Source organism: Triturus cristatus, chromosome 3_2 (assembly GCF_964204655.1).
Source record: "Triturus cristatus chromosome 3_2, aTriCri1.1, whole genome shotgun sequence".
Lineage (NCBI taxonomy): Eukaryota > Metazoa > Chordata > Amphibia > Caudata > Salamandridae > Triturus > Triturus cristatus.
Genome location: NC_140584.1, coordinates 83,854,746 through 83,882,346, shown reverse-complemented (window position 1 = coordinate 83,882,346; position 27,601 = coordinate 83,854,746). Strand labels below are relative to the sequence as shown.

Sequence of the window (27,601 nt, the reverse complement as noted above, 5' to 3'; positions counted from 1 at the left end):
ACCGTAGACTCTAGCTTTGCAGTGTGGGAAGCAGAGAATCGGAAAACATCTCGCGATTTATTATTGGGTTCTTTATACAAGTGATGGGGAATATCTGCCATCCGTGCTTATTTGCAGGAGTGCCCATGGACGCCTTTGGACCCACAACTTGCCTGACATATGGAAACCCCCGTAACGGTGGCGGAACTTAAAAAGGCTCTAGGGGACATGCCAGTGGGAAAGACCCCAGGTCCCGACAGACTACCGGTTGTCTTTAAGATATTCTTCCCCTCCTTGAAGGACCGTTTGCTCTTGGTCTTCAATTCCTTTACCCACATAACTGGGCCTACGCCTAGGATGTCAGTGGCACACATCTCGCTCTTTCTTAAACCAAGGAGAGACCCCGGTTTCTGTTCCTCTTAGACCTATTAAATACTGATGCTATGTTTTAACTAAAATGCTGGCTAATCGCCTCGAGCCCCTCCTTCTGGGGCTGATTGAGCCTGGCCAGGTCAGCTTTATTCAACATTGCCAAGGCCCAGATAACACTAGGCGCCTTGCTCACTTGATAGAAAAAGTACATATGCAAAATATTCCTGCCTTTCTCCTGTCGTTAGATGCTGAGAAGGCCTTTGAAAGGGTCAGCTGGGATTTCTTATGTGCTGGCCTTATTTAGGATAGGGCTGGGCCCTGGTTACTAGGATCATGGCTTCCTACAGTGAACCAGTGGCCTCTATTCGGATTAATGGCAAACCTACAGACTCCAATCCCAATTCAGCAAAGCACCCAACGGGTGTGTCCTTTGTTTCCTCTCTTTTTTGCTTTAGTTATTGAACCCCTATCGATTCGCCTCCACCTAGCACTGGATACAGGAACATAGGAACATTGAATACAGGAACATAGGATTCTGCTCTACGCTGATGATCTCTTGTTGACTTTGACTGCACCTGCTTCCACTCTCCCCGCATTCCTACAGAAGTTGCAGGAGTTTGAATTGGCATAGAGCTACAAGATTAATATGTCGAAATCGCAGGCCCTTAACCTTACCATCCAGCTACAGCATCTCCCAGCTTTACGCATACTAGTTCCTTTCCAGTTGGCCGAAAATTCTATTCGATATCTAGTGCTTACAGTTACAGGCTCCTTACAGACTTTGGCCTTAGCCAATTGACCCTCTTATCGTAGGGCCTTATTGGAAGATCTGTGTCAGTGGAACCAACTTCACATCTCCTGGCTGGGCCGGGTAAATGTGGTTAGGATGAATGTCTTACCCAGTATATTCTACCTTTTCCAGATCCTCCCCACCTCTATTCCAACGGATGATATTCGCCAAATGTAGAGCGATCTCCGTACCTTCATATAGAACTGGAAGCAATCCAATTGTAATCCATTAGTTTCAAGTGCAACATCACTGTTTCATCGTTTACAACTATAGAAATAATAGTTCACAGAAATGATGTCACCCAAAATTGCACATGTAAAAAAACTTCATCAAGGAAGAAGTAGAATTTATGGAAACGGCATGTTGGTATTCACATCTTCTCTTTTTTTAAAGTGTTTGCTTGCCTTTGTGAGGTTTTGTAGGAGGACAAATTCCAACTGTATGCGATAATACTTTCTAAATAAGGTAATGATTAAGATATTCATTTCATAAAATGTATAAAAGACAAAGTAACAGTAGCACCAACAAAGAAGCACTGTGAAGCAATAGAGACCCTGAGGGTGAGAAGGACAATTTAAGTCTGTTATGAGATTGGTCTTAACAAAAGTGGTTTGTCCTGAACCAGTTTTTTATAAATTGTTTGTTATGTCCGTGTCTCTTGCTCACTCTGCCTTCCAAAGTCTTTTAGGATGTCTAATACATCTTGTATTATTCTCCTGCATAACAGTTGGAAGGTGCTAAATAAAGCATGTTGTATGATATCATTGAGTTAGTGAACGATACACAAAGCAGTCTGATTCCGATTTTTGTAGATTTGGACCATCTGGTCTTTTCTGTTGAGCACCCACTGTGCATGGTCCTTTTTACTTTTTTTTGTAAACTTTTTTTATTTTTTGACATTTCTTCGAAACCCGGCTGGTGCAATTGCTGCTGTGCTGCTCCGCTTGCTGAAATGCAAGTTAATGTTGTTGAAGAATTACATTTTTTTATTTTTTTATTTACCACACCGATTGGCATCCACTATCTTGGATCTGTAAATAAAAATTAAAATAGCATAAACGTGCCTAGTTTCACTTGCAAGTGCCTAACGAATGCCATTAGCTCCAGTACGGTCATGGCCCGTAAATGTTATGCATGTGTTGCATCATGGCACACTTTTTTCCTTCTGCTGAGGCAGCACAGCATTGGCAACACACATCTAGCGTTTTACTGATGCTGTGTCACCCAACACATTGGCAAAACCCATTAGTCACAATGGCAGAACCTGTTAGATTTGGAAATGCTTGCTTTGCAATAGAAATTAATGTATGTGCAAATGTTCCTGACTAATAACAGCGCCTTTAGTAATCAAACCTTATGTTGTATATACTAGGATGGGTTCCCGTCACAGTCGGCTGAGGCCAGCAGCTGTTGTTGCTGGCATGTAAGAACTGATCACTAGTCGAGCGCTAGGTGGCGCTAGCCAAGATGGCCGCGCTTAGGTGAGGCTCCTGGATGCTTGACCCCTCGCATCCGCCCCATATCCGTTGTGGCTGTCCCAGGTGTCCCCTGCTGACCGCCGAGTGCTGGGGAGCTGCTGCCCCGTCCCCGGTGCGATTTTTGGCCGATTCCCTGCAGCGGGAGCCGAGAGACGCAGCCCGTGAGCTGCACCGGTGGCCGAGACGCGCCCAACTGGTTCCTAGGACGGCAGTGCCCCCTAATCGAGCCCCCGGCGCACCACAAGGGGCGGAGGCCGCCGGAGGCCGGCCTGGGACCGGAGGACCTGCGGAGCGGAGCCTGGGCTGGTGCCGGGTGTTGGGTGTTCCCGGGGGTGGCGGACGGTGAGCGCCCCCCAGTGGTGAGGCGGCCCTGTTCGGCGGGCGGCTCGGCCCGAACTGACGGACTGACTGAGTGGGACTGCTTGAGGGGCTGAGTCCGACCCCGCCGTTGCCGATGCCTGCTATCTCCTGGTGCTGGGTCGCCGCTGCCTGACCCCGTCCCCCCCCCCCCCCCCCTGCCCTGCGCTGCCACCTGGCCGGGGGGGTCCCCCTCCTCCCGCACCTTGACTGTGCCCGATCCGTTGGAACCGGACCCCGAGTGGACACGGCGTCCCCTGGTGCCCCGGGCCTACGCGCTAGGACACAGACGGAGGACCATCGCTGGCGCAGACCGAGGCCCGTGGCGCGGTGAGTGCGGCGCGGCCCGGATCACCCGGAGGGGGTGCATGTCGAGCGGGCTCTGGGCCTTCCGCTGTTGGGGATCAGACGCGCCTTCGCCCTCCCCCCTTCTTCTTGAATCCCCCCGTTTCTGGCCTGGTGCGGGGGGCGGCTCGGCTTGGCGGGTGGGAGCCGCCTGCTGGTCCACTGCGCCCACCCTCGGGGCCGGCACGTGCTCCCTGGATCCAACATGGGCAAGGAAAAGGGGTCCAAACCACCGGCGGCGTCCCACCAGACCCGGATTGATCAATTCCCCAACTCGGATCCGCCGGGTGCGGGTGGAGGGGGAGCGCCGACCCCGAACAAAGACTTGGCGGTCATCCTCCAGGCCATCGAGGCCTCCCGCATATCCTTGGAGGGGATGGTGGGGGAGGTGAAGGTCGATGTTGCGCTCCTGCGGCAGGACCTCCGCAACGCCACGGCTCGCATTACCGAAACAGAATCCCGGATCTCTACGGCGGAAGATGACATTCGCTTGCTACAGGACCAGGTCCGGGAGCTCACGACCCACTCCAAGGAACTGCACAGGCGGGCAGAAGACGCAGAAAATCGCGCCCGTCGCAATAACCTTCGCCTGGTGGGCTTTCCGGAGGGGATCGAATCCGGCCGAGCAGATGACTTCCTTGAAACGTGGTTCAAGTCCTGGATGCCGGCGGCAGGTCTGTCGACCTGGTTTGTGGTGGAACGGGCGCACCGGTCGCTGGCGGCCAAGCCTCCGGTGGGAGCCCCCCCGCGCCCCTTCATTCTTAGGATCCTCAACTTTCGGGATAGAGACGCTGTCCTGCGGGAGGCGCGGGTGAGCGGCCCTTTGACTTTCAACAACCACACCATTATGGTCTTCCCAGACTACACCCGGGAGGTCCAGGAGCAACGCCGCTCCTACACGGAGGTCAAGAAAAAGCTGCGTTCCCTGGGCCTTCAATATCCGCTCCTTTTGATACTGTATCCCATCAACTGCTCCTACAAAGACTGGAAGCATACGGTATCATGGGTAAAGCTTTGTGCTGGTTAAAGTCTTTCCTCTCTGATCGTAGTTTTAGAGTGGCTCACGAATCTTATGTATCAAAGAGCATGCCTCTCTAGCAGGGAGTACCGCAAGGCTCCATATTAAGCCTGACCCTCTTCAACCTATATGTAAGTCCGTTGGCCGAACAGGTCGAACAACATAATGTGTCTATCGTCTCATATGCGGACGACACACAACTAATTGTCCTACTGTCTCAAACAGATGAACTAGCAGCCACCCGTTTCTCTAACTGCCTATCAGAGGTTGCGAAATGGATGTCAAACCACTGTCTTAAATTAAATGGGAATAAAACGGAGGTAATGATTGTGGGGAAATCACCTACCATTTGGTCATCTGCCTGGTGGCCAGCCTCCTTAGGCCCACTACCCGACCCTAAAATGGAAGTCAAAAATCTAGGTATCTTTTTTGACGCAGAGTTGAATTTCATCAACCAAATACATAGGGTTGTGGGTAAATGTTATGGATCGATCAAGGTTCTGAGGAAAATTCTGAACCTTATGCCCTCCAATGCTAGGAAAACCATTGTCCATGCAACAATAACTTCACAGTTGGACTATGGCAATGTTCTCTATCTTGGAACTACCAAGGGAGGACTTGCCAAACTACAGAGGGCACAGAACGCTGCTGCTCGATTGGTACTTGGCTTACCCAGAAGAGCTAACGCAGAGAATGCACTGAAGAAACTCCACTGGTTGCCAGTAGGAAAGAGGGTCATATTCAAGGCGTTATGCTATGGGCACCGCATCCTCATGAAATCCGGCCCTAAATATCTGCACTCACTCCTTGAGGAATACAAACCTGACAGAACTTTACGATCATCGGACAAGGCATTGGCTAAAATACCCAGGATACACAGAGCCAGGCAGGGAGCACGGTCCTTCAGGTATCTAGCAGCAAAGACCTGGAACACCCTTCCAATAACCTTAAGAACAGAGACGTCTGAAATACGTTTCCGCAAACAACTCAAAACATGGCTCTATGGAAAAAAGAACTAGTTCTGATTAGCATCTCCTCACTGCTATTTTCTTTCTCCTGTGTCATAGCGCGGGGACACACCGTTGTGGTGTAACCAGGCGCTCTATAAATGTGTTATACATACATACAATTCCCAGCCCGCCTTCGTATCGTTTTCCAGAACACAACGCTGTTCTTTGACACTCCCAGGGCGGCTTGGACATGGCTCACTGAGGAACGACCCCTGCGCCAATCCGGCGAGACGTCCTCCAATCCTGTGCCCTGGGGCCACGGTGCAGCTGGGTCGCAGCGACCACGGCGCAGGAAACGCACGCACTCGCGACAACGCCGAGGCGCAGTGACGGCTCGGACCCGGTCTGAGAGTACATCTGGGAGAAGGGTGAGGGACTCTTCGGCCTCCTCCGGCACATCATCCCATGTGGTTGGGGGGTCCCGGCGCCGTCTGTCGCCTTGCCCGGCCGGGTCTCAAACCCCCCTCAACGGGCAGGTTGACTTGTCGGACCTCTCCCGCAGCCCTGCTATATGACTTACAGTCTATCCATGCACCTACAGGGGGAGGGACGTCCTTGCCGGGTGGCGGGGATGGGGGGGCTCTGCAGCCTCACGCTTTCCTGCAGCAACCTGGGACGAGACACTGGAAATCCGTGCTTCAGGAGGGGTCCACCACGCACTTTACACCCGAGCGCTTAGGCTTGGGGTCTTGTAATTGTTGGTTTAGTTAGGGCGACAGATGCTTCCGTTCTTGAAGTGTAGGGTGGGGGGTTGGGGTTTGTTGTTTGTGGGTTGTTCCTCCTTGGGGGACTGTTTTGTTTGGTTTGGGTCTGTTTTTCTATGAGCCTCCTCTGCAGCATCTCACTTAACGTGACTCCGCGCTTCTCCACGCCGCCTCCAACACAGGCGCCGCCATCAGTTGCCCTCCTGCGCTGCCCGCTGGCTTCCCCTAGAGAGAGATCCATGGCCCCGGCTTCCCCTGGTCACTCCACTCCCAACGCGCTTAGTTCCCACCACCACCATGGAAGAACTAGCCTCTAAGGCTCAGGTGCGCATCCTGTCCTGGAACGTGAACGGCTTGCTAGATGGAGTCAAGCGCACCGCTGTCCTTAAGTACGCCCAGCGCGCGGAGGCCGATGTGCTCTTGCTTCAGGAAACCCATCTGCTTGGTGAGAAATGTCCCTTTCTGGCGCGCTACGGGTACGACCGGGTATGGCACTCGGGGTTCTCGCGCGGCTCACGGGGGGTCGCCGTCCTATTGCGCCGCTCCTTCCCTTTTGTGTTCACCCAGGCGATTCACGACCCCCAAGGGATGGGGATTGCCGTTTTAAGGCACGCTTGAGGGTCGGCCGCTCAGTCTCCTGTCACTCTATGCGCCGCCTACCGGGCTATCCCAGGCTTTATCTCATGCCGCATCGTTATTGACGATTCTCCCGCCGGGCGCTCTTGTTCTGGGGGGGGGACTTCAATGCTGTCTCGGCTCCGCAGCTTGACTCCTCGGGTCCGATTTCGGTGCCCCAAAGCAGATGGCGAGCTGGGCGGAGGCCCAGGGCTTATGCGATGTGTGGCGGATCTGGCACCCACGCGCACGGCAGTACACTCACACCTCGGCCGCCCACCACACCCACGCGCGTATTGATGCGATCTTTGTCCCCCCTGCCGACTGTGCAGGCATCCAGGATGTCCGCATCCTTCCCAGGGGGATTTCCGATCATTCTCCGGTCCTCCTGGGTTTGGGCCCCCCACCTCGTGGGGCCCGCCAGATGTGGCGCCTCAACGCCTGGTTCCTCCAGGATAGGAAGCTCCGTAGGGAGGTGGGGTCCGCACTGGCGCAGTATTTTACCGATAACGACGGGTCGGTCTCCTCGGCAGGTACCCTGTGGGAGGCCTGTAAGGCCACCGTCAGGGGGGCGGCCAAGGCACAGGTGGTGCGGCACCGCCGGGCGCAAATCCAGCAGCTCACTGCCTGTGAGGCCCAGGCACTACGACTGGAGCAATCCCTCTCTGAGACCGGGGATCCGGCCGGGACTCGGCAACTACGACTTTTGAGGGAGGAGATCCGTCAGCGGTCGCTTGATGCGGCTAAGCTCCTCTGGCAATCCTCGGTGGCGAGGGTATATGGGTGGGGTGATAAAAATGGTGCGCTGCTGCATCGGCTAGCCACTTACCCCAGGGCCTCGCGCATCATTCCGGCGGTGGTTGACTCCGCTGGCCTGCTTCACTCTTCCTCCGCGGCAATCGCGGACTCCTTAGCTCAGTATTACTCGCAGCTATATCGGGCCCGGGTGTCGGACCTCTCCCTGGCTTCACTGCTTGCCACTAGTAACCTACGGCTTCCCCGTCTTCGGCCCAGCGATTGGGAGAGCATGGAGGTGCCCATTTCCCCTGAGGAAATTGGGGATGCGATAGGGCGCACGTCCGCGGGGAAAACTCCGGGTCCGGACGGCTTTCCCCAGGAGTTCTATGCCACCTACAAGGACCACCTGGTCCCACGGTTGGGTGCCCTCTATGCTGAGGCGGTCGAGAATGGCTCCTTCCCTCCGGAAGCCGACATAGCCACGATCGTGGTCCTGCCCAAGTCTACGCCGCCTTCTTGCGATCGGTCAGCGTACCGGCCGATCTCCCTAATCAATACTGACATCAAACTTTATGCGGCGGTCCTGGCCCAGAGGCTCCGGCCCTTCCTGACATGCTTGGTGCATCCGGACCAATGCGGTTTCATGCCGGACCGCGGCACTCGCCATTGTCTTCGTCGTCTTCACGTGGCCCTGGCTCACCACCAGCGCATCTCTCCGTATCTCACCCTCCTCCTTGCCGGTTTCGAGAAGGCCTTCGATTCGGTTGGGTGGCCCTATCTCTTTGAGGTCCTGGCCCACATGGGCTTCGGCCCCAAGTTCATTGGAATGGTGCGGGTCCTTTACGCGCGCCCACGCGCCAGAGTGCTGGTTAACGGGGCATTGTCGAGGCCCTTTCGGGTGGCCGTGGAACGCGGCAGGGGTGCCCTTTGTCGCCCCTCCTTTTTGCTCTTGCAATGGAGCCCCTTGCTGCCCTGATCCGCGCGGATCCGCTTCTTTGGGGCTGGGAGTGGCCGGGCCGGGTGTCGGACAGGATAGCTCTTTACGCGGACGACGTTCTGCTGTATCTTAGTGACCCGGCGCGCTCGGGCCCCCGGGCACTTCATATCTTGAGCCGCTTCGGCCGCGCCTCCGGCCTTTACTTGAACCCGAAAAAATCGGTTCTTGTGCCTCTGCACCCCTCCCGGGAGTGCTTCGAATGGCAGGACAGTATTCCCCTCCGTCGGTTGTCCTTCAAGTACCTGGGCATTTGGGTCTCCCTTCTCCCGGAGCTGAGCTGGGCACTCAATGTGGCCCCCCTTGTCAAGAAAGCCAAGACGGATCTGGCGCGATGGCAGTCTCTCCCGCTCAATCCACTGGGGAGGGTGGCGCTTTACAAAATGATGATTCTTCCCCGGTTCCTTTATGTATTGCAGAACACTCCCGTGTCCTTCCCGAGGCCTTGGTTCCGCGAGCTGGACGGGTTGGCGACTAGGTTTCTCTGGGGTGGGGGGAGACCGAGGTTGGCCCTGTCGACGTGTCGTCTCCCCACCTTTGATGGCGGGCTCGGCATGACCAACCTTTACCTCTACTATTTGGCCACCCGCCTCCTGGTCATTCATGATTGGTTTGGAGGGGGATGGTCCGATCCGGCCTACAGGGTGGAATTGGAAGACCTGGGTTTCCCCTGTATTTTAGACCGCCTGTATGGCGCCCCCATCCCCGCCTCCTGCCCAGACATCACCAAAGCGGTTTTCCTGGCCTGGCGAGCGGCGCTTCGCCATACCCAATGGACTGGGAGGCTGACTCGCGCTACTCCCCTCTGGCAGGGGACATGGCTGAGAGACGTTGCGGCTCTGGAGGGTTTCAAATCATGGGATCTGCTCTGCATCTCCCAGCTGGGGGACGTCTGGCGGGGGGGGACGCATGTGCTCGTACTCGGAACTGCAGGCGCGCTTCTCCCTCCACTCCTCTCAATTCTATAAGTACCTCCAACTGCGACACGCCATACGCACCTACACTCCTCTGGATGTTCGGCTGCCGGACCACAATCCCCCAGAGGCGCAGGTTATGCTGGGCAACCTGGGGAGGGGGGGCATATCCCGAATACACCGTTCTCTTATTAATAATACCCCCACGGCCCGGGAAGGCCTGAAGGAACGGTGGGAGGTGTGGGTGGGTCCCCTGGACGAGGTTGACTGGCGGGATGCCTTTATGGCCCCCAGGCTGGTGACGGCCTCTGCCAAATTGAGGCTCATTCAAATTTATTACCTTCATACTGCCTACCTCACACCGGCCCGTCTACACCGTGCGGGCCTCTCCGCTGACGCGGCCTGCCCCCGCTGCGGTTTTGGCCCGGCCGACTTTATTCATATGGTGTGGTCGTGTCCGGATTTGGGGGGCTACTGGAAGGGCATAGAAGCCGATCTAACGGAGGTCTTGGGCTGGGTGGTGCCACATAACCCTAGACACACTCTTCTGGGCATCACTGACGGTCTCGATGGCACACGTGCTGAGAAGCTGTTCCTTATGACGGCATTAATGGTGGCAAAAAGGGACATTGCGGCGGCCTGGAAGCACCCTCAACCGCCTAGCCTGGCGAAGTGGAGTGCTTCTAGTGGACTGGTGTGCGGCACAGGAACGGACACTCTATCAGGCGCGGGGCTGCCTTAAGAAATACCGTAGGATCTGGGGGAAATGGTTGGGCAATGTCTTATGATGATGTGGTTCTGGGGGGAGGAGGCAGGGGGGGGAGGGCTTTGGGTGGGGGCGGGGGGTTGGTGTGGCATTGTGCTGTGTGTTTGTACAGGGGCGGCTTGACAGGCTCAACGTTTCTTGTTGTGTTGCTAAAAATAATAAAAACTTGCTTATCAAAAAAGAACTGATCACTAAACCCAGTGAACCCTTCCACTGTTAGGCTGTCGAACAGTCTAGTTATTTTTTGTGTTTTGTTTTTTTTAAATACTTTTTCATATGGGTTTGTATAGTGCATATTATTGTGTTGGGTTTTCTTTGAGCTTTTGCAAAAGTGAAACCACTGTCCTTTTACTCGTTTACCACTACTTCGTTGTTAGTAGTCGTTGTTAGTACTCCAGGTATTTGGCATAGCCAACATGTGTCTTGGCTTGCCTCTTTTCTGGGATTTACTTCCCTACATTAATTTTCATGGTTATTTATGTTCGCTGCCCTCCAGAAAGAGACCTTGGCTCCAGAATTTTTGTATAATTGTATTTATTAAGAAATTTCATATCGAGGTGTATCTACAAATTAAATCTGATCATGCGACTCGAAAGTGGCTTATGAATTCCCTAAGAAATCTTGGACTTACCTAGCTTTAGATATTTGGCACTATGGTTCATGAATTATGAGGGAGCCCATTGTGCTGTTAACAGTGGGAGTGCAGTAGAAGGACTTAAATGCGCTTTTGAGGTTTTAAATACGAAGCCATTGTCAATCATGTGGGGGATATCCATGACAAAAAAGGTTTTCTTGCAGAGTTGCCTCTATGTTCCACAAAATTCTACGTTGCCCAAGACCTCTGGGATGTTTCAGGAGTTGGATACATTAAAGGGCTCCTTAGTTTTGTCTGGAAAACTAGCAGAATGAAACTGGCGACATTGAAATTTCCATATCAAAGAGATAATTTGGGGCTTCCTGACCTTTTTCTTTACTCTGCGGCATCACTACTTCAACACATGCTTCTCTGGTTTGCCGATGAGGACAAATGGGAAAATGCCTTACTAGGAGGGAATATACCGCCCGGGTGCCCCACCTGACATGTTCTTGCTGGGAAGCAGTGTGCTAAAAGACTGACCATACTTGATCAAATAGGCTGGTAAGAGGATATGGGGAAAAGTGATAACTAGTACTCTCAAGAGGTCCCCTTATTCCCTCTGCATCCCTCTTTGGTCCTTTTACGCCCTTTAGGGATATTAATAAAGATATGTCTATGATTAAATAGAGAGACTGCTACTGTAAACCAGTCGGTGATATGTATCTTCAAGGTAAATATTTGCCTCCATTACTTACATAGTAATTGTATTACTCCGTCCTACTCTCTCGCTTCAATTTAACACAAATTGAAGCATTCCTGCCTTGGTAGACAACCCAACCTGTTTGATAAGGTCATAAAGCCTCTTCCTCCCATTGGTCCTCCTGTTTAGTGCAAAAGCTAAGCCCATTATAGACACTGTTGTCCTGACTGCAATGGAGGAAAGTATGGATTGAAGCGAGGGAGTAGGACTCGTAGTAATGCAATCACCATGTAAGTAATTGAGGCGTTACCCTGTCACCCCCTCGCTTAAATTCACCACAAATTGAGAAGTAGCCAGCAGTAACACAGACAGACAACTAAGGATGCTAGGCAATCCCCACATTCTGTATTTAATGATGATGATTCACAATGGTAGTCATACAAGGGCCATATACTTTTGCTTCATAGAACAAAGCACCATGCTACCCAACACCTGATCCAATTCCACCCCTGAGAAATCCTGTAATGATTCATGAAAGTGGAAGGACTAGACCACTTTACAGTGCGGCAAATCTCTGCAATGGAAGCTCCTTGAAGTTGAGCCATTGATGACATAATGCGGGTGGATTTACCTAGAATCCGAGAACGTGGAGTCTGACTCCTTACCCCATAAACGTCCTCATCCAACGACTGAGAGAAAGAGTAGAAGGTTATTCCCCTTACTTTGCAATCCCAAAATTAACAAACGAAATTCCTAAAGACTGAAGAGGACCAATCTTTGCAAGTATATAAGAGCTCTTCTTACGTCTAACAAATGTAGATTCCGCTCCTCCTCTGAAACAGGAAAGAATTCAGGTAAGATCAACTCCTGATCCCTGTAAAATGAAGAATCAATTTTTGGAGTAAAGGAAAGGAGTAGCTTTAAAACTGTTCTGTATGGAAAATGTTTACAGTATGGGAATTTACAAGAGAGACCCCAGTTTTTTCAATCTTCTTGCCGTCGTAAGCGCAACTAAAAAGAATACTTTTTAAAGTTAACAGTTTAACCATCCCCTCTACCAGAAGCTCTAAAGGGGAGTCAACAAATACCCCTAGAACTAGTTCCAGTCCCATGCTGGCAACTGTATGGTGATCCTGATTGCCTGCAAGAGGCGAAGAACCAAATTCTCATCAGTCTTCAAATTACCTCAAGAATTTCAAAATGCCTTGAGAGCAGCTAGTTGAACTCTCAAGGAAGCCAAAATGACTCGATAGGCTGTCCCACCTGACCTGTATTACTTCCTATGGAGCAGAGGTAGACTCCCAAGGCTTGCCATAAATCTATACAATTAATTCATTGTTTGCTTTCATCAAGGTTTTTATTTCTTTTATAATTTGTATCAATATCTACTATTTGAATTGTGTGTTTCTTTATGTATTAGCTTAATAGAAAACAATAAAAGTCCATAAATGGTGCCCATTCATTTTGTTTCATAAACAGGAAATTATTTTTACAATTTTTACGACACAAATAACTGTCTCCTTATGTAGACCGTTTTTTAGAAAAACACTTGTATATAACAATGGTATATCACCACGCCAACTAAAAACCTCTCATTCCCTATACTGGCACACATCCATTTCCTTACTCCAGCCATTTATGATTGTTCCAACCACTGGGTTCAATCCCTGTTTACAGAAACGGGGAAGTAACAATTTTCGCTGCCTTTGCTGTGTTGTGGGTCGGAATCTTATATAGTCTGGTCTACGATCGTTTCAGTGGACAGTGTGTAGGAGATCCACCTTGTTCAGGACCACCTGGTATGATACCTCATAAAATAACGGATAAACATAGGGGTTTCTTGAAAAAACTTGTTTCTGTAAATAATATGAGGACTCCTCAATAGCCAGATTAATAACATCTGGTTTGAAGTTCAAACCATACCCAGTGTTATTTCTGCACAAAGGGAAGCTTGCACCCAAATGGTGTTCAAAAGAAAAGATATTGTGAAGGATTAATATGTGCATCTGATATAAGTGGACAAGATGAAGTCTACCTTTATAACCCACAGCAAATCAGAGGTCCTATTCCGATCATCTCAGTGATCTTCATGCTGTAGCAGTGATATGCATGTAGAGTGAAACGTTAATTGTGCTCTCACATGTATGAGCACAATTTTGGAAAAAATATCCCGCCATCTGTATGGGGAAGGTGGGCTAGAAACAAGTTTTACTATTTTAGGCCTCGTATTGTCTACTAGGTGCCCAAGCTTTAGGTGTATATTAAACTAGAAATCTGTTCCCGTTCAGAGAACTACTGCTAATGGGGTAGAATACAGTAGAATAGAATTAATACTTGCAACATGTGCAATTTTATTATACTGATTATATTTCCTTATATTTGACATTACCTCTACTTTTACTTCCTCTGTAGTTCTTGCACATTTTGCGTGTTATGCGTTTGCTATATTTTTGTCATGAAGGGAACAGCTTTTCATGGTTTGCCATCCTACTCCTCATCACGATGTAAATGGCCGACATCCAATCTTGAAAAAATGCGAGGTTCAAGTCAGACGAGCACTAATGGCATTTTACTTACCTTTTTGTCTTATGTTGTTTTAACCTCCATTATATGAGATGCCCGTTTTAGGTTACAGCAATCTCTTGTATAGTTTATCAGTGATTGCTTATGTACAGATTTAAAATGGTATTTCCCTGGGGCACGGGGATCTGCTCTGTAAGACTCCAGTGCCTAAAGAGGCTACAGTGGTCTCTTGTACAGTAGTTAAATAAGAGAGGCTTTATAAGTGCTTCCCACTACGTATGTCGATAGCCGAGCCGCTGACGAAATCCTATGCTAAGTGGAGATGAGCACGGTCTTACCTTCCAGTATGTGAGTCTAACTCGTTGTTTTCCGTCTGTCGGACTTACTCTCATCCTTAGAAGATTTTTCGACGCCAGCGCTGGTTTGATTTAAAATGGTGACGCATAATGTGCTGTCATTGAGATGTTGACGTAAGAGAGAGGCTCGCAGCTAAACATGAACAAAGGATTCTAGAATACTGACGAACGTGGGTGCAACCTTATAAAGGATGACCCTCTGGTGTAAATCTCTGTAAATCAGCTTCGAATTCCGAACAGTGGTCTGTCAGAAAGTAGCAGAAAAGAACAGTTTAGTTTAACGCAGCGGTAGCCCTCCTCACTATTTGTGATCTTAATATTGTGATAGAATCTCAATAATGGATAGCATGGTTTAGGCATACTACCAAAATGCTGGAGGGAGCAGGAAATGTTCTCTGGTGTAATACCTATGTAGAAAGACCTCGGGGGGGGGGTGAACAAGATCAGGTAACTCGCCGTATGATTCTTATTGAGCCCCTTCTTTACCTTGTTTAGAGAGAAAATCCCATATGTTACTCTATCTTTACGCGTCTGTCATAGCTTGTCCTTGTTAGGCTCAAACTTTCTCAAAGATGATCCACTTAAGTTAATTCTCTGCATGACCTTGATCACTGCAATGTTGGACTAAGGGTGCTTGCAATTTTATAGTTCTAATCGCAGATTTATTAATGCAGATTTATGTTCTGTATAGTGGGTCCTGAATTTTCTCCCTCTTTTACCTACGTGTCCAAGTCCACATGGACAGATAAGATATATAACGTTGGAACTTCTGCAGTTGGACATGTCTTTTTAAAAAAAAAAAAAAACTTTTGCGTTCTCCATATTCCCATCTGTCTGTGGTTAGGGCATTATCACAAGCATGGCATGTGCCACATCTGTGATTCCCCTTTATCAATTTAGTACCCACAGTGGAACCTTGTTTTTGTTCTTTTTATTTTAGCCTTGTACTAATTATTTTTGTCTCTTATCAGCATTTCTTCTATTTTAAAAAAATAGGTCTATCTAATATGTTGTCATCTTCATTGGTATTAAGGATTTTCCTGTTTTTGTCAAAAATCCTTTTGACTTTGATTTAACTTGGAGTGATTTATGACACAGGCAGGTCTTTCTTACGATTGAGTCCATGGAGGAGAGCACCGCAGTTGTAGTACTTGGTCTCTTAAATGCTTGTCGAACCAAGCATTTGGGATACCCCCGTTTTTAAAAGTCTCTGCTTCAGTGCTTTTCCATGTGTCTTGTATTACCTAATGGTGGAGCAGTTCCTTCTAATTCTAAGGAATTTCCCAAAGGAGATTGAATCTTTTTGGACATTGTGGTGAAAACTCGAGTGTTGGAGCACTGTAATTTTAGCTGCGGGTTTTCTATAAATGTCAACTTGTAACATACCTTGAGTGCCTGTTATCCAGATATCTAGGTATTCTACTTTCTCCGAGTTATTTTCAACTGTAAATTTAAGTTCTTGTCACTGAGGGTTAGCCATTGTATGAAATCTACAGGACTTTTCTTTTCTCACTATACAAAAAGCATCTATGAAGCGATGCCATTGCTTTTTTTTTTTTTTTTATCTAATGGGGCAGCTTCATTAAAAATGTGTTTGCCTTCATATTCTCCCATATAAATATTCGCTAGGCTAGGAGCACAAGAAGCTCCCTTGCTTGTCCCTTTGGTTTGATGGTACATGTTGCCATTGAATTCAAAATAATTTTGGAAGAGCACTATTTTTAGGCATTCAAATATGAATGTATTAGGTTGGTCACCTGAGGATCTCTCTAAAAGTCCTTTGACATCTTGTTGAGGAATGTTTGTATAGAGTGCCTCAGTATCTAATGTGACCAGAATTTCTTGTTCTTGATCATATCACCAGTATCTCTTATATAGGATTGATGGCTTTTAGTCATAGGGCACAAATATGTATCCACATATTTCGATAATGGCTCTGTAATCGAATTAATAGGTGAAATAATGAGACGCAGAGTGGGATCTTTTGTGTCTTTGTGTTTTTGGTACACCATAAATGGCTGGAATGGCTGGATTCTGTGTATTCAGAAATTCATATTCTTTTTTTACATATGTCACTATTAGATAATGTTGTGTGAGTAAGCCTTTCAATCTGTATTTTCAAATTATTTCAGGCTCCCGAACTAGCTTTTTGGTAGTGCCCAGGTATCTATAGCATGGTCTGAATTTTAGCAATATAGTCGTTGCTATCCATTATTAGAATACTGCCACCTTTATCGCAAGGCATTATAGTGATGTTGTTCTGAAGTTTCTTCAAAGCTTCAAGGAAGCCACCTTCAACCCTATAGAAGTTCATCCTTGAGGAACTGCAGACTTGATCTAAATCAGCCTTTGTAGGATCGAACTCCCTATGCGTGCACCTTACCGAGAAGGATCTCCAATGTTTAGCGTAAGATCTAAGTGTCAAAGCCCTCCTTGAGGGCTTCAAAGTGAATGCTAGCTCATCTGATAAATCCTCATGAATTCCGACCACTCCTCAGCTTCCAAGCCGTCAAATCTTGTCTGAGCAAGACCTGGAGATTCAGGGAAGGAAACAATAGGGGAAATGGAACTACAGGGATCTGCCACTGCTCCGACTCTTTCAGACTCATCAGCAGAGGATACCAATTTGCTCAAGGCCAAGAGTGAGCTATTAATATCACCTGAGCCAACACCCTCCTGAGCCTAACTAGAAAGGACCAAATTGGGGCAAATTCATAGAGAAAGGCGCACAGCCATCTGCAAGGCAGTGTCCACCGCTCAAGCCACTGCTTTCCAAGTCCCGGAACAAAATCTCTGGACTTCGCATTTCTCGTTGTCGCAAAAGGATCCAACACAGGCATCTCCCATTTCCGAACCAGTTGAAATCTTTTTCCTCCTTGCCTTTTGACAAAGGCCTTGGCTATAACATTGTTCGAAGCTGAATATTTCTTCCATGAATAAAACAGGCAAATTGTTTCAGAGCTCTTCTGATGCCGTCCAGTTCTCGCTAATTTGAGGAAGTCTGTCTATAAGCTATTTTCAAGATCCCTAAATCTCTTACTCCTAGCCAGGCTCCCCACCCAAAAGACTTGCATCTGTTATTACCACCACCAGTGAAGGGGATATAGGAACTCCATTATCCAATAGGTTAAATGCACCTAAATCCCCTTGGATTTATAAAAAGGAATCGGTGTGCCACTTCCTGCTCATGCCCTTACCTGGCACCAAGACAAATGAAACCCCCAACAGCCACCAATCAAATACTGTTTTAATAAGAGATTACACAACCATGAACATGAATCCTGTGTGACAGGAAAAAAGATTTATGGACTATTTTATATTATTCATTCAATTTAGCACTGGCCTAAAGAAACATTTAGTATAAGAGCATATACAAAAGAAACAAAGCAAAAACCCAGTCATATGCACCATGGATATAACACATAAACAGTGCTCAAATTGTGTCTATCGGGGCAGAACTGCCTCCATTTGTAATGAATTTAAGCGAGGGGCCGATGAGCAGGTAATGGCATTTAAAGATGCTAGGGAAAGTTATCAAGTGGGTCCTGGCCTGTTACAACGTGCAAGTGGGCCACCTTCCCTGAAGCAACTCGCCCACCAGAATCGCAGGTTTTGACAGACATACCAGCCTTGGCAAATATAACTTCTGATGTGGCGGTAGTGGATACGCATCCTACAAATGGAGTTGAGATGCCACAAAATAGATGACTTCTGGGATAAAGTGGTAAGTTGCTTATATGGAGCTACCGAAGACATACCTGTTAAATGAATTAAACGTTGTGTATTGGGTATATTTCCTGCGATTACAGAATGATAAAATAAGAAAAAGATTGGCATCACTGAGCAATGTTTTTGCAAAAAGGATGCATAGCCATGCAATGGGTGAACCTTAGAGCCCTGAATAATTAGCTCTGTAAATGTGAGTTGGTCGAATGGTCACTGGTAGATTAACAATATATGAAAGCCACGAGAAACTGACAGTAAAGGCAGTAAGTAGACTGGTCGGCAATGCTGAGCAGACTGTTGGGCCCTCCCAGTAACCGACCTCCTCAGAAGATTAAATTTATATGCCCTTACTAATTGCCTTGATTATCAATGACAGTACTATGTATCTTGATTTCGGCTTGATTAAATGTGTATCTTGTGACTTGTTAGATTTCTGGTGTCAGTTTGGTTAAAAAAATATGCTTCTTATTGTAATGCACCTGAGAGCTCATTGTTTATTATAAAAATTTGAATAAAACAATGTTTAGTGCTTTTTTTAATTTTTAGAGAGATCTTATTATGTTTGTATATATTGTTTTATTGCATAAAGTACATGTCCATGGCTCAGCACGTGCCCACCTTTTTATATTCAAGCTAGACCGTTGTCTAAGCACTGGCCTGGCTCTTTCTCTTATCTTATCACATTTTCAAACTAAATTCTCATTTGTGAATTGTCATTCCTGACAAACAAACCACTTCAAATCTGCTTTGTTTTGTTAGTGATATATTTATTTGTTATCCCTTGCAGAAAAACGAGAAGCTTACTCCTGGTGTAATTTACTTGGGGCATATTCCCAGGGGACTTTTTGAGCCACAACTCAAAGGTTACTTCAGTCAATTTGGAAATGTCACAAGAATTCGACTTTCGAGAAGCAAAAAGGTAAATAATATAACCCTGTGTTATTTCCTCTCTTCATTAAAACCCTCAAGCTGAACAAACTACTGTATCTGAAGTTGCTCAATTCCCCTAAAACTCAGCGTTTTCATATTTGCAAGCAATAGCTAGATGTACAGTTAGTTTTTAAGTGTTAACTTAATTAGTTTTGATTTTAATTTGGTGGGATCATTTTTAACAGGCTAGGATCGAGTGTGATCTGCTAGGCAGAATGGAAGAGAGAAGGTGTAAATCTTACCCCCAGTTCCAGGGACCATGCCAGGGCTTTCATGTCTAATAGTGTTGAAAGCCATTGAAATATCCATGTTCACCAATAAACAGACCTCCCTTATCACCAGGACACTGATGGCATCCACCACATGAAGAGTGATCTTCTAAGTGCCAAAGCAAAATTGTTAATTGCTATGGACAAAATATTACGTTTTAATTCTAAGTTGTCTGGTAACATAGAGTGGTAATTCCGGGTTTAAGTTACATTTTGCCTATTTTCCCCATCCCATTTACTGGCCATTACAAATGTATGGGCTGGTATGGGGGAACAATGTGTTGCCCCACAATGCCAGGAATTGTTAGGCTCTTCTCTGCTGGAGTGGAGGAACATCGGCTGGTAGTTGATGGGGTTTCCTTGATCAGGGCATTAACTGCCGTGCCACTCTGAGATTAGGCTTCCACATAGAGAAGCCTGTTTTGAATATGTGGTCTGAAAAGAGTTGCCAGTCAGAATTAAGTTTTCTGGAGATCTACATCAAAATACCTTGTAGGGATTGAAATACTCATCTGATAATTTTAAGGAGAACCGTGATTCTTAATTGACAGACCTGTGAATTAAATGTATAAAAAGGAAGAGGGTTGGTGGTATGGAGGAGAGTGGGGGGTGTTGTCATCTTCGACCCACCATTACGCTTGTGCAAAAAAATCTTTATCAAATGCCATTTATTGTCATGGATCACTGTGTTGGTGTTTCCACTTCATCTGATGAGATCTTGGTATTTTTAGGGTGACTATAGGTGGGGGCTCCTTCTCTCCAATAGCTTCATAAAGTCACCCCTAGTGTCCATTGAAATCTTCTGGGTTTCCATATCCCAGTTTCCGAACCAACTTCCCAATGATGGACCAGATATCTTCTCTGCAATGTCCCAGGAAATCAAAAGTAATCACTGTGTGCTCACCTCTAAAGAGCAGAATGGTCTTCCATCAGTCAAAATCATTAGTTGTTTGAAATGTGTGACTTCCCAGGCCATCATCTGGGTGTCATCCACATAACCAGGGAAGCCAGTCCTTTGCCGGAGTGTCCTGTCATGACGACATTGAACAGCATCAATGTCTGTGTTGACTCTGAGACACCATGTGTTAAATGTAGATGGTCTCAGATCCTACCCAGTGTTTCCATTTAATTTGGGGGTCCTTCTGTTATATTTCTTTTAATAGATGGAATGCGGGCACCTGCCTATGGAGTTAACTCTATGCATGTTTTCTGTGAATTGTCAAAATATGGTGCACGACTGGTTGTTGGTACCATGTGTACGATTGCACTTGACTATAATACATTCAGCGATGTCGAAGGTTCCAATAAAATCCAGATTTACCCCTCCGCTCCTTTCCCTGGAGCATACTCTTAAATGTGATGAGAAATTATTTCCGGTTCGGGGAGCCAGGCAGTGGAATACTATCCCCTTGGAGATCCACATTCTTCCTGTCCTAGTCCGATTAAAAAAAAAAAAAAAAAAAAAAAAAAATCTTTTTGTGAACGAAACAGTCTTTCAGTAGTGGATTGCGACTCAGTAAGTGATAATTGCACTTTGCAAAACTCCCTAAATATACATTTACCCAGGGCAGAGGAGTATTTGGTTGATGTTGGGTCTCTGCTCCTAAACCAAACAAAATGCCCCATATTATCTAGGAGTACTTCTGTTTTGTGACTGCATTGTATTTGGGTTTCCCAAAATGTCTTCCTTTTGATGGACAGGCCCTTCCTTGTGTTGGGGCTCTTCCATCACTTGCAGCTGTGCAGCACATTGCCCTAGTCCCTTACAACAGATCACAATACTTTGGTGGGTCTGAGATAAAAGGGCTTGGAATTCGTGCCTGGACCAAAATTGTTTACTTTTTCATTAACCCTTTAAAAGTGTCTTGTGACTTCATATTCTTGTTTGTAACAGTAAAAAAATTATGACCTCTCAAGTTAATTTCCCCTCTTCATTTTTTTCCTTTAATAAAGTTGACAATTTATAGATATTAGCTTAAATATTGAAGGCATAATTCATTTATAAACACCACAGTGTGGCAGATTTGTTTTTCCTTTGCCTATTTTCTGGAAGGAACATCTGCCCTACCACATTTTCTTGATTGTACAAAATAATTTGTTGCTTTACTGAATAGGTGAATTATTCAATAGTAGTTTGTGATTCATGGTTTAAATATGGGATTGGAACTCTGCATCAGTTCTTCATGCCAACTTAGGCTGGTTGTGTGTGCTTTCAATCGTCAGTCTGTGATTTTAGTTGTGCTAATTTTGGCTGATTGTTGATATATCCAATATGTGGTACTACTGTGGTAATGTATATTAAGTATACTCTTTTTCATGGCAGACTGGAGGCAGTAAAGGATATGCTTTTGTGGAATTTGAGTGTGACGAAGTTGCCAAGATAGTTGCCGAAACCATGAACAACTACCTTTTCTGTGAAAGACTCTTGAAATGTAAGTGCATTTCTTTTTCTACAGGACTATTCACCTTTTTTTTTTTTTTTAAACTTTTCGAGTTGGATACACTTCATTGTATGTTAAACACGCATGTCTGCACTTTTGCCCATTAATGTATTAATAGTGGATATTTTCATGAGTGAGTTCTATTCTTGTGAACCGGTCACTCTGGATTTCATGCTGCTACATGAAAGAAGAATCAGGCCAAGTTTGTTTTTCTGAGTTACAACCCTACTTTTTGTGAGAACATGTTTATCAAAGGACTTTTCTCTTACGTTCTAGTAAGGTAGCATGCTGTGTAGAATGCAAGCAAAACCAGTGTTCTTAGTTATTTGACCTGCAGTTGTAATATTTGTGTACATTTAATGTTTCCACCCTACCTGTTCCAAGTAAATTATTCTATCAAAACCTACCCGGAAGGGGCAGAACAGAACACTAAAGTAAACAAAATTGTAGTATTAGAGACCTTTTGAAATTGCCTAAACATACGCTTAACTCCCTGTAATATCTATACATCTTTTTGACATTTTTGCTGACCTTTTACCCCATGTTTTCCGCAGAGGGTAAGCCCCATCAACACAGGCACGGCAAGGCCTGACTGAAGCCCCATAAAAGTATTATGTTTATTGCCTCTTTAGAACGTTTGGGTTTGTGCCAAGCAATGCAACTAGTAAATTGATACATTCGGCCCTTTTACACTTCCCGCCCCCCAATTTTCACTGGAGGGTGTTGTGAATCTTTCTCAAGCACTTCTCAACAAAGTTCAGCTTGTACTTTTGGTCTGGGATCTATGGTGGGAGCAAGGCAGTCTGGTTCTTGTAAAAAATACCCCATAGCAAATAAAGACGCAGCACTGGTTTGCAAAGCTGCTGCAGTCATCAGAAGGAGGGGGCGATGGTTTTTATTTTGTTTCAGGGTACCATAATACCCTCAAACCAGAAGAACCAATACCATACTGCAACATGAAGGCAGAGATTAGGGCCTGAATGCCTCCTGCAGCAAATTGCCCTGACCCCAGGATTTGGCAATACCCAGGTACCATCTTTACTGTCTATCTCATTCTGTGACTACAATGATACTGCTCCATGTTTGATGTTCTCTGATGTCAAACGATGCCTCTCAAAGCATTCTCTTCATTATCCATACCCAGCAGTAGATCTATTTACAGACAATTACGTTGTTATTTTCAAGAAAAAGCACTGAAGGGTTCTAGAAGTGCTCTTCTTCTACTTATCAGTAAAGACTCTAACGCCTTGTTTATCACAAATAAAATGTTTTCATTGTTGGTTAAGACATGTATTGCAAGCAATTACAATAATTCCAGTTCTAATAAAATCCATCATTGTATTTCAGGCGAATTTATCCCTCCTGAGAAAGTCCATGAAAACCTTTTTAAAGGCTGTTGCAGAACCTTTAAGAAACCATCGTACCCTGCAGTGGCCAGGTACAACAAGAAGCGGACCGTCGAGCAGAAAGAAAAAATGACCAAACGGCTGCTAGCAAAAGAAAGGATGCTACGGAAAAGACTTGCTGCAAAAGGAATAGACTATGATTTTCCAGGATTTGTAATTATATTTTATTTACTTTTTGTCTATGCTTTACTGTACTTTCACTTAATACGAATGCTGTATCCAACAACAATGCAATAAGGTCACTGGGACATGCTCAACGATGGCTACTTCTGCTATTGATTCGGTGAACATTACGGTGGAAAAAGAGTAGACCTACATAAGAACTTGGAGGCATTTTTTTGTCTGCATCCTTTAAAATTACTTTGGGAGCAGTAACATTTGGAAGGGGTGCCCTAAAGCTTTCTTGCAGTGTTTAAGCCCAACTTTCATAAAATTGTACTTCACATGTGTTCTGCCTACCAGGTTACTAGTGTGCTGACTGGCCTGTTTCAGTCTCTGTAATGATAATATACTGCTCCTCAACATAATCTGCTCTCACGCCTTCCCTCTTCATTGGCATACCAGTCGTCCGTTGGGTACCCCTACATTTGTGGAACATGCTGTGAAACCTGTGCGGTAGACGGTTCAGTTCACCTAGTTGCTTAGGCACTGCCTGCGACATTGCAGATAAAGGGCGGAACTGAAAGGGGAGTTAAGCAGCAGTATTTTGCCTCGATCTTTAAAATGTAGGCCTCTCTTCTGCAGGCCTCCATAAACATGTAGCGGAGCGCGAAGGCTTTGAAGAACGATCGCCATCTATTTTCTGTGCAAGTGACCTTCTGACATTTCAGTGTAAACAAAAAAATCACAGATTGATAAAGCGGTTACAAGATTCGTGAGCAAAAACTGCTACAAAAGGCCAGTTTAAGGAATAATTTGTTAAAATTTCAGTGCATTCAAAGGCAAGTAGCTCTTCAGAATCTGAAGTGAGAGACCTGAATATCGTGAACTGAGAGATCTGAATATCGCTTGTGGGAATATGTTCACTCCTTTCTAAGCTGTGGCATCAGTTAGATTTATTTTCTGTTTCTCTGTGGCAGTTTACACACTGGTATTTCGCAATGCATATCCTACTTACATCAATATCACTTTTCCATGTTGTTCCATGCATCTTTTTAACTGATCTTTCTTTTATTTCTTTAGGCCTCCCAAATTCCAATACAAAAAAAGATAGCTATGGACGTAACCGCTGATCTTAACTTGACAGTGAACAGCCAGGTGAGCCTAATACAGCGTCTTTTTCATTTGGCAATTGTTAGACCTCCTCATTTTATTCTTTACCCCTTTTCCTTCTCATTTTTTTTCTGTCCACTAACTACTTTTTGGGTGCTGGTGTAGAGGCTCTGGGCGCCCTCTTCTTACTATCTGAGGGGGAGGCGCAAGGTGCTTTGATGAGGAAACTAGAAGAGGGAGGTTAGTGTCACAAAATGGTGGTTCCCAACTGTCACCTCAGCACCTGGGCCATAGACTGCCATGAGAGGTTCCGGAACCTTCTGGGCCACTCTGGCCAGTCAGGCCCCAGGTGATAAATAGAGGTGGGAGCGGGGCGGCCATTTTAGGACTAGTTGGGCTGTGAGGTAGTCAGGAGTAAGGCACCTGAGTGGAGAGGTGGCTGCGCTAGATAGGGATTGGACAGGTCCTAGGGTCTGCGCGACTTCCCTCATCAGTTGACACCACCCTCAACCTTCTGACCGGTCCCTGTACACAGCCACTGATTCTGGGCGTCATCGGGGGAGCCCTTAGCATAGTCAGAAACCCTGAAGTAGAACCAGGGGGAAGAATCGCCGCCTGGGACTGCTTTGCACTCATCCTGGGTGTTGCCTGGGAATTTGACCCCCCCCAGCGGCCCTAGCGACTGTCCACCTTCCCTGAATATAAGGGAAGGGGTCGTGCCCAATACTCCACAGACAGGCAGGCCTACTCATCTGTTCGACTGAGAGCCTTGCACGCTTAATTTCCGCCCCCCTGCCACTGAACTCTACCCAGTATCCTCACCGCCGCAGCTCCGAGTTGTGGGGTTTCCTGAGAATCCCCGGTGGTGGTTTAAGAGCGCCGTGAGGTCTGGCAAGGTGTCGGGACCCCTCGGCGTAGCCCGCCAGCATCGCGCCTGTCAGCTGAGGGGAGAGCTGCAGCCAGGAAGCCCGGGTCGGGACTGGCCTTGAAGCCGACGTACAGGTCATGTGAGCCGAGCCATTGCTGTAGCGACGCCCCCTTCTAGCAGCCGAGGATAGAGGCCGCGCCCCCGTAAGCCGCGCTGCCACTGGCGGCTGCGGGTGCGCCTGACTAAAGAAGCGCCCCCTTTTACCAGCTGAGGGTCTAGGCCGCGCCCCCGCAAGCCGCGCTGCTACCGGCGGCGGGAGCGCCTGTCTGAGAAAGCAGAGCGGAGAAGAATCGGCAGGAGTGTGCCAACCGGGGAAATCACCTCACGGGGAAGCCCTTGGGGGAGGTGGTCGGAGGGTGTACATTATCCTCAGCCCGTTAAGGAAGGCTCCCTCTTGGACGACCGGCGAGCACCGCTGCATGAGGAGGATTCCGGGTGCACGCAGTAAGCTGGGTGTGAGAACAGGGGGAAGGTGCTGGAGAGTATACGTTCTAGGTTAAAGGAGGGTCTATTAAAGCAAAGTACTGATGTATTGAAGAAATATCGGTTCCAGCTAATTATACAGGCGCTGTGGTAAAGCTTCCCCCCTGTGTGACTGAAGTAAATACATTTACAGTTTCAAGTATAGCGCCGGAGATAGCAGCTCGAAGCCTAGCAACTGAATAATTTGTATGTGCTGCTTAACTGTAATGGAGCTACATTGGTGAGAAGGGAACCTGCATGTAAATTGTCTTGAGGTGGCTAATCAACTGCCAACCACATTGTTGATCTCAATATGTATCTCAATATGTAAAGGGCTGATTCAAAATGACGGTATAAGGGTTAGAAAGTATAGCAGCTAGGGAGACCTTTTATCAGACAAGCGCCGGATAGACTGTGGTGAACATCTGAAGTCGTGTATTATATAAATATTCGTTGGAGCGCAATCTGAAGGGATTTGAATGGGCACTCCAGTATTAAGGCAGGGTGGAAGCCTCAGGGAGTGATTAAGAATCTGCTGTACTAAAGTGAAACATCAGGGGAATGTTACTGTCAAATCTAATGTAATGAAATGTTTTGCCCTAAAATGTGCTGGATGAAAAGTAACTGGTTATATTGAAGAGGGAGAGATCAAGATTTCTTCTAAACTTCATCAAAAAGCGGTGTAGCGTCCTTTTTAAGTGGTGTTGAGTGAGATTGCGAGTTGGATGTGGTGCAAGCACGTTATGCCTTTCTGGAGTAAAAGCCCTTTGGCCTGAGTCAAGCTACCCCAAGGACGTTAGGTCCAACAGCAATTGAATTAATACTGCAAGTTCTTGGAGGCCATTCCCACTCAATTGCGATCATAATATTCATATAGAGCCCACATAATATGAAATCTACCCTCAGAATAGAACCGAAACCACAAAGTGACAACCGTACCAACTTCCAATATGGCAGTTGGGGTACATGCATTGTAAACTTCAAATGTGCTACGTCCTTTAGTGGAATTGTGTAAGCCAGCAGTGTTGCAGTGACTGTAGCATTTATATCTAAAGGCATACCATTTTCATTCCTTCTAGTCTTTTAACTAAATAATTCTCATGACTATTTATGAATATCCGTAAGTTCCAGGGGTTAGATCATAATAGGATCATGTCGAACTTGTAATAACTGGTAGAGGCTATTTTGGTTTAATTTGGACATTTGCATATATCTGCATATTGCCGGAATGTGAAGGTGGTTCACCCTCCAAGGCGCCTTAATTTTCCTGTACGACTTGCCATTATGTTTTTCTCTTAACCCACTTTGCTTTTTGACATCTGGCTACAGCTGTACCAGTCTGTGTGTAGGCTGAAGAGTCACAGCATATCACAGAAGTTTACATTGATTTATTAAAAACATCCTGTGGTGGGTGAAGTGGCTGCAGAAGCTTACTGCTTCAAATGCACAGAATATTTGTTCCACCGTTTCCCTACTGTCTTTATACTTGATGTTTGACTTTGCCAATGGGTGTTGATTTTGTGCTACCTGTGATTAATATCTATAACAAAACAAGCATTGGAATAGCCAATAGGTCTCGCTTTTGTGACCTTATAAGTGTTTAGCCGTGCAACAGTTGGTGTTGTTGCACCAAGGATATTGTGCTGCATAACTAAATACTTATAAGGTTCCAAAGGCGAGACCTATTGGCTATGCCAATGCTTGTTCTGGGTGGAGGTAGTTGGAGGGGTGGAGAGTCAGATGTGGGCGGATCCACCCCTTTGTGGGGGGGGGGGGAGTAGAAAGCACAGGCGAAGGAGGCTTCATTGGAGGATGATTGAGAAAAAGAAGTGAGAAAGAGTCTGGGAATCGAAGGAGGTTATTGGGAGAAAGGTGAAAAGAATGAGTGAAGCAAGATGGCATGAGAATGCTGGGGTGGAGAAAGGGATCCTGTTTAAGAAGTTTTGATGATATGATAAACATTGAAGCGGTTTAAATGCTTGCATTCCTGT

The 27,601-nt window shown here is 46.6% G+C and overlaps 1 protein-coding gene across 1 annotated transcript in view; it reads left to right on the top strand.

The window, feature by feature from the left end:
* LOC146856844 (MKI67 FHA domain-interacting nucleolar phosphoprotein-like) overlaps window positions 1-27,601 on the top strand; it is a 92,400-nt gene that overhangs the window by 50,271 nt on the left and 14,528 nt on the right. The window contains exons 2-5 of the mRNA XM_085647276.1: window positions 18,750-18,881; window positions 21,485-21,593; window positions 22,950-23,161; window positions 24,191-24,265. Coding sequence (XP_085503402.1) covers window positions 18,750-18,881; window positions 21,485-21,593; window positions 22,950-23,161; window positions 24,191-24,265 — 528 coding nt within the window. The remainder of the gene's footprint in view (window positions 1-18,749; window positions 18,882-21,484; window positions 21,594-22,949; window positions 23,162-24,190; window positions 24,266-27,601) is intronic.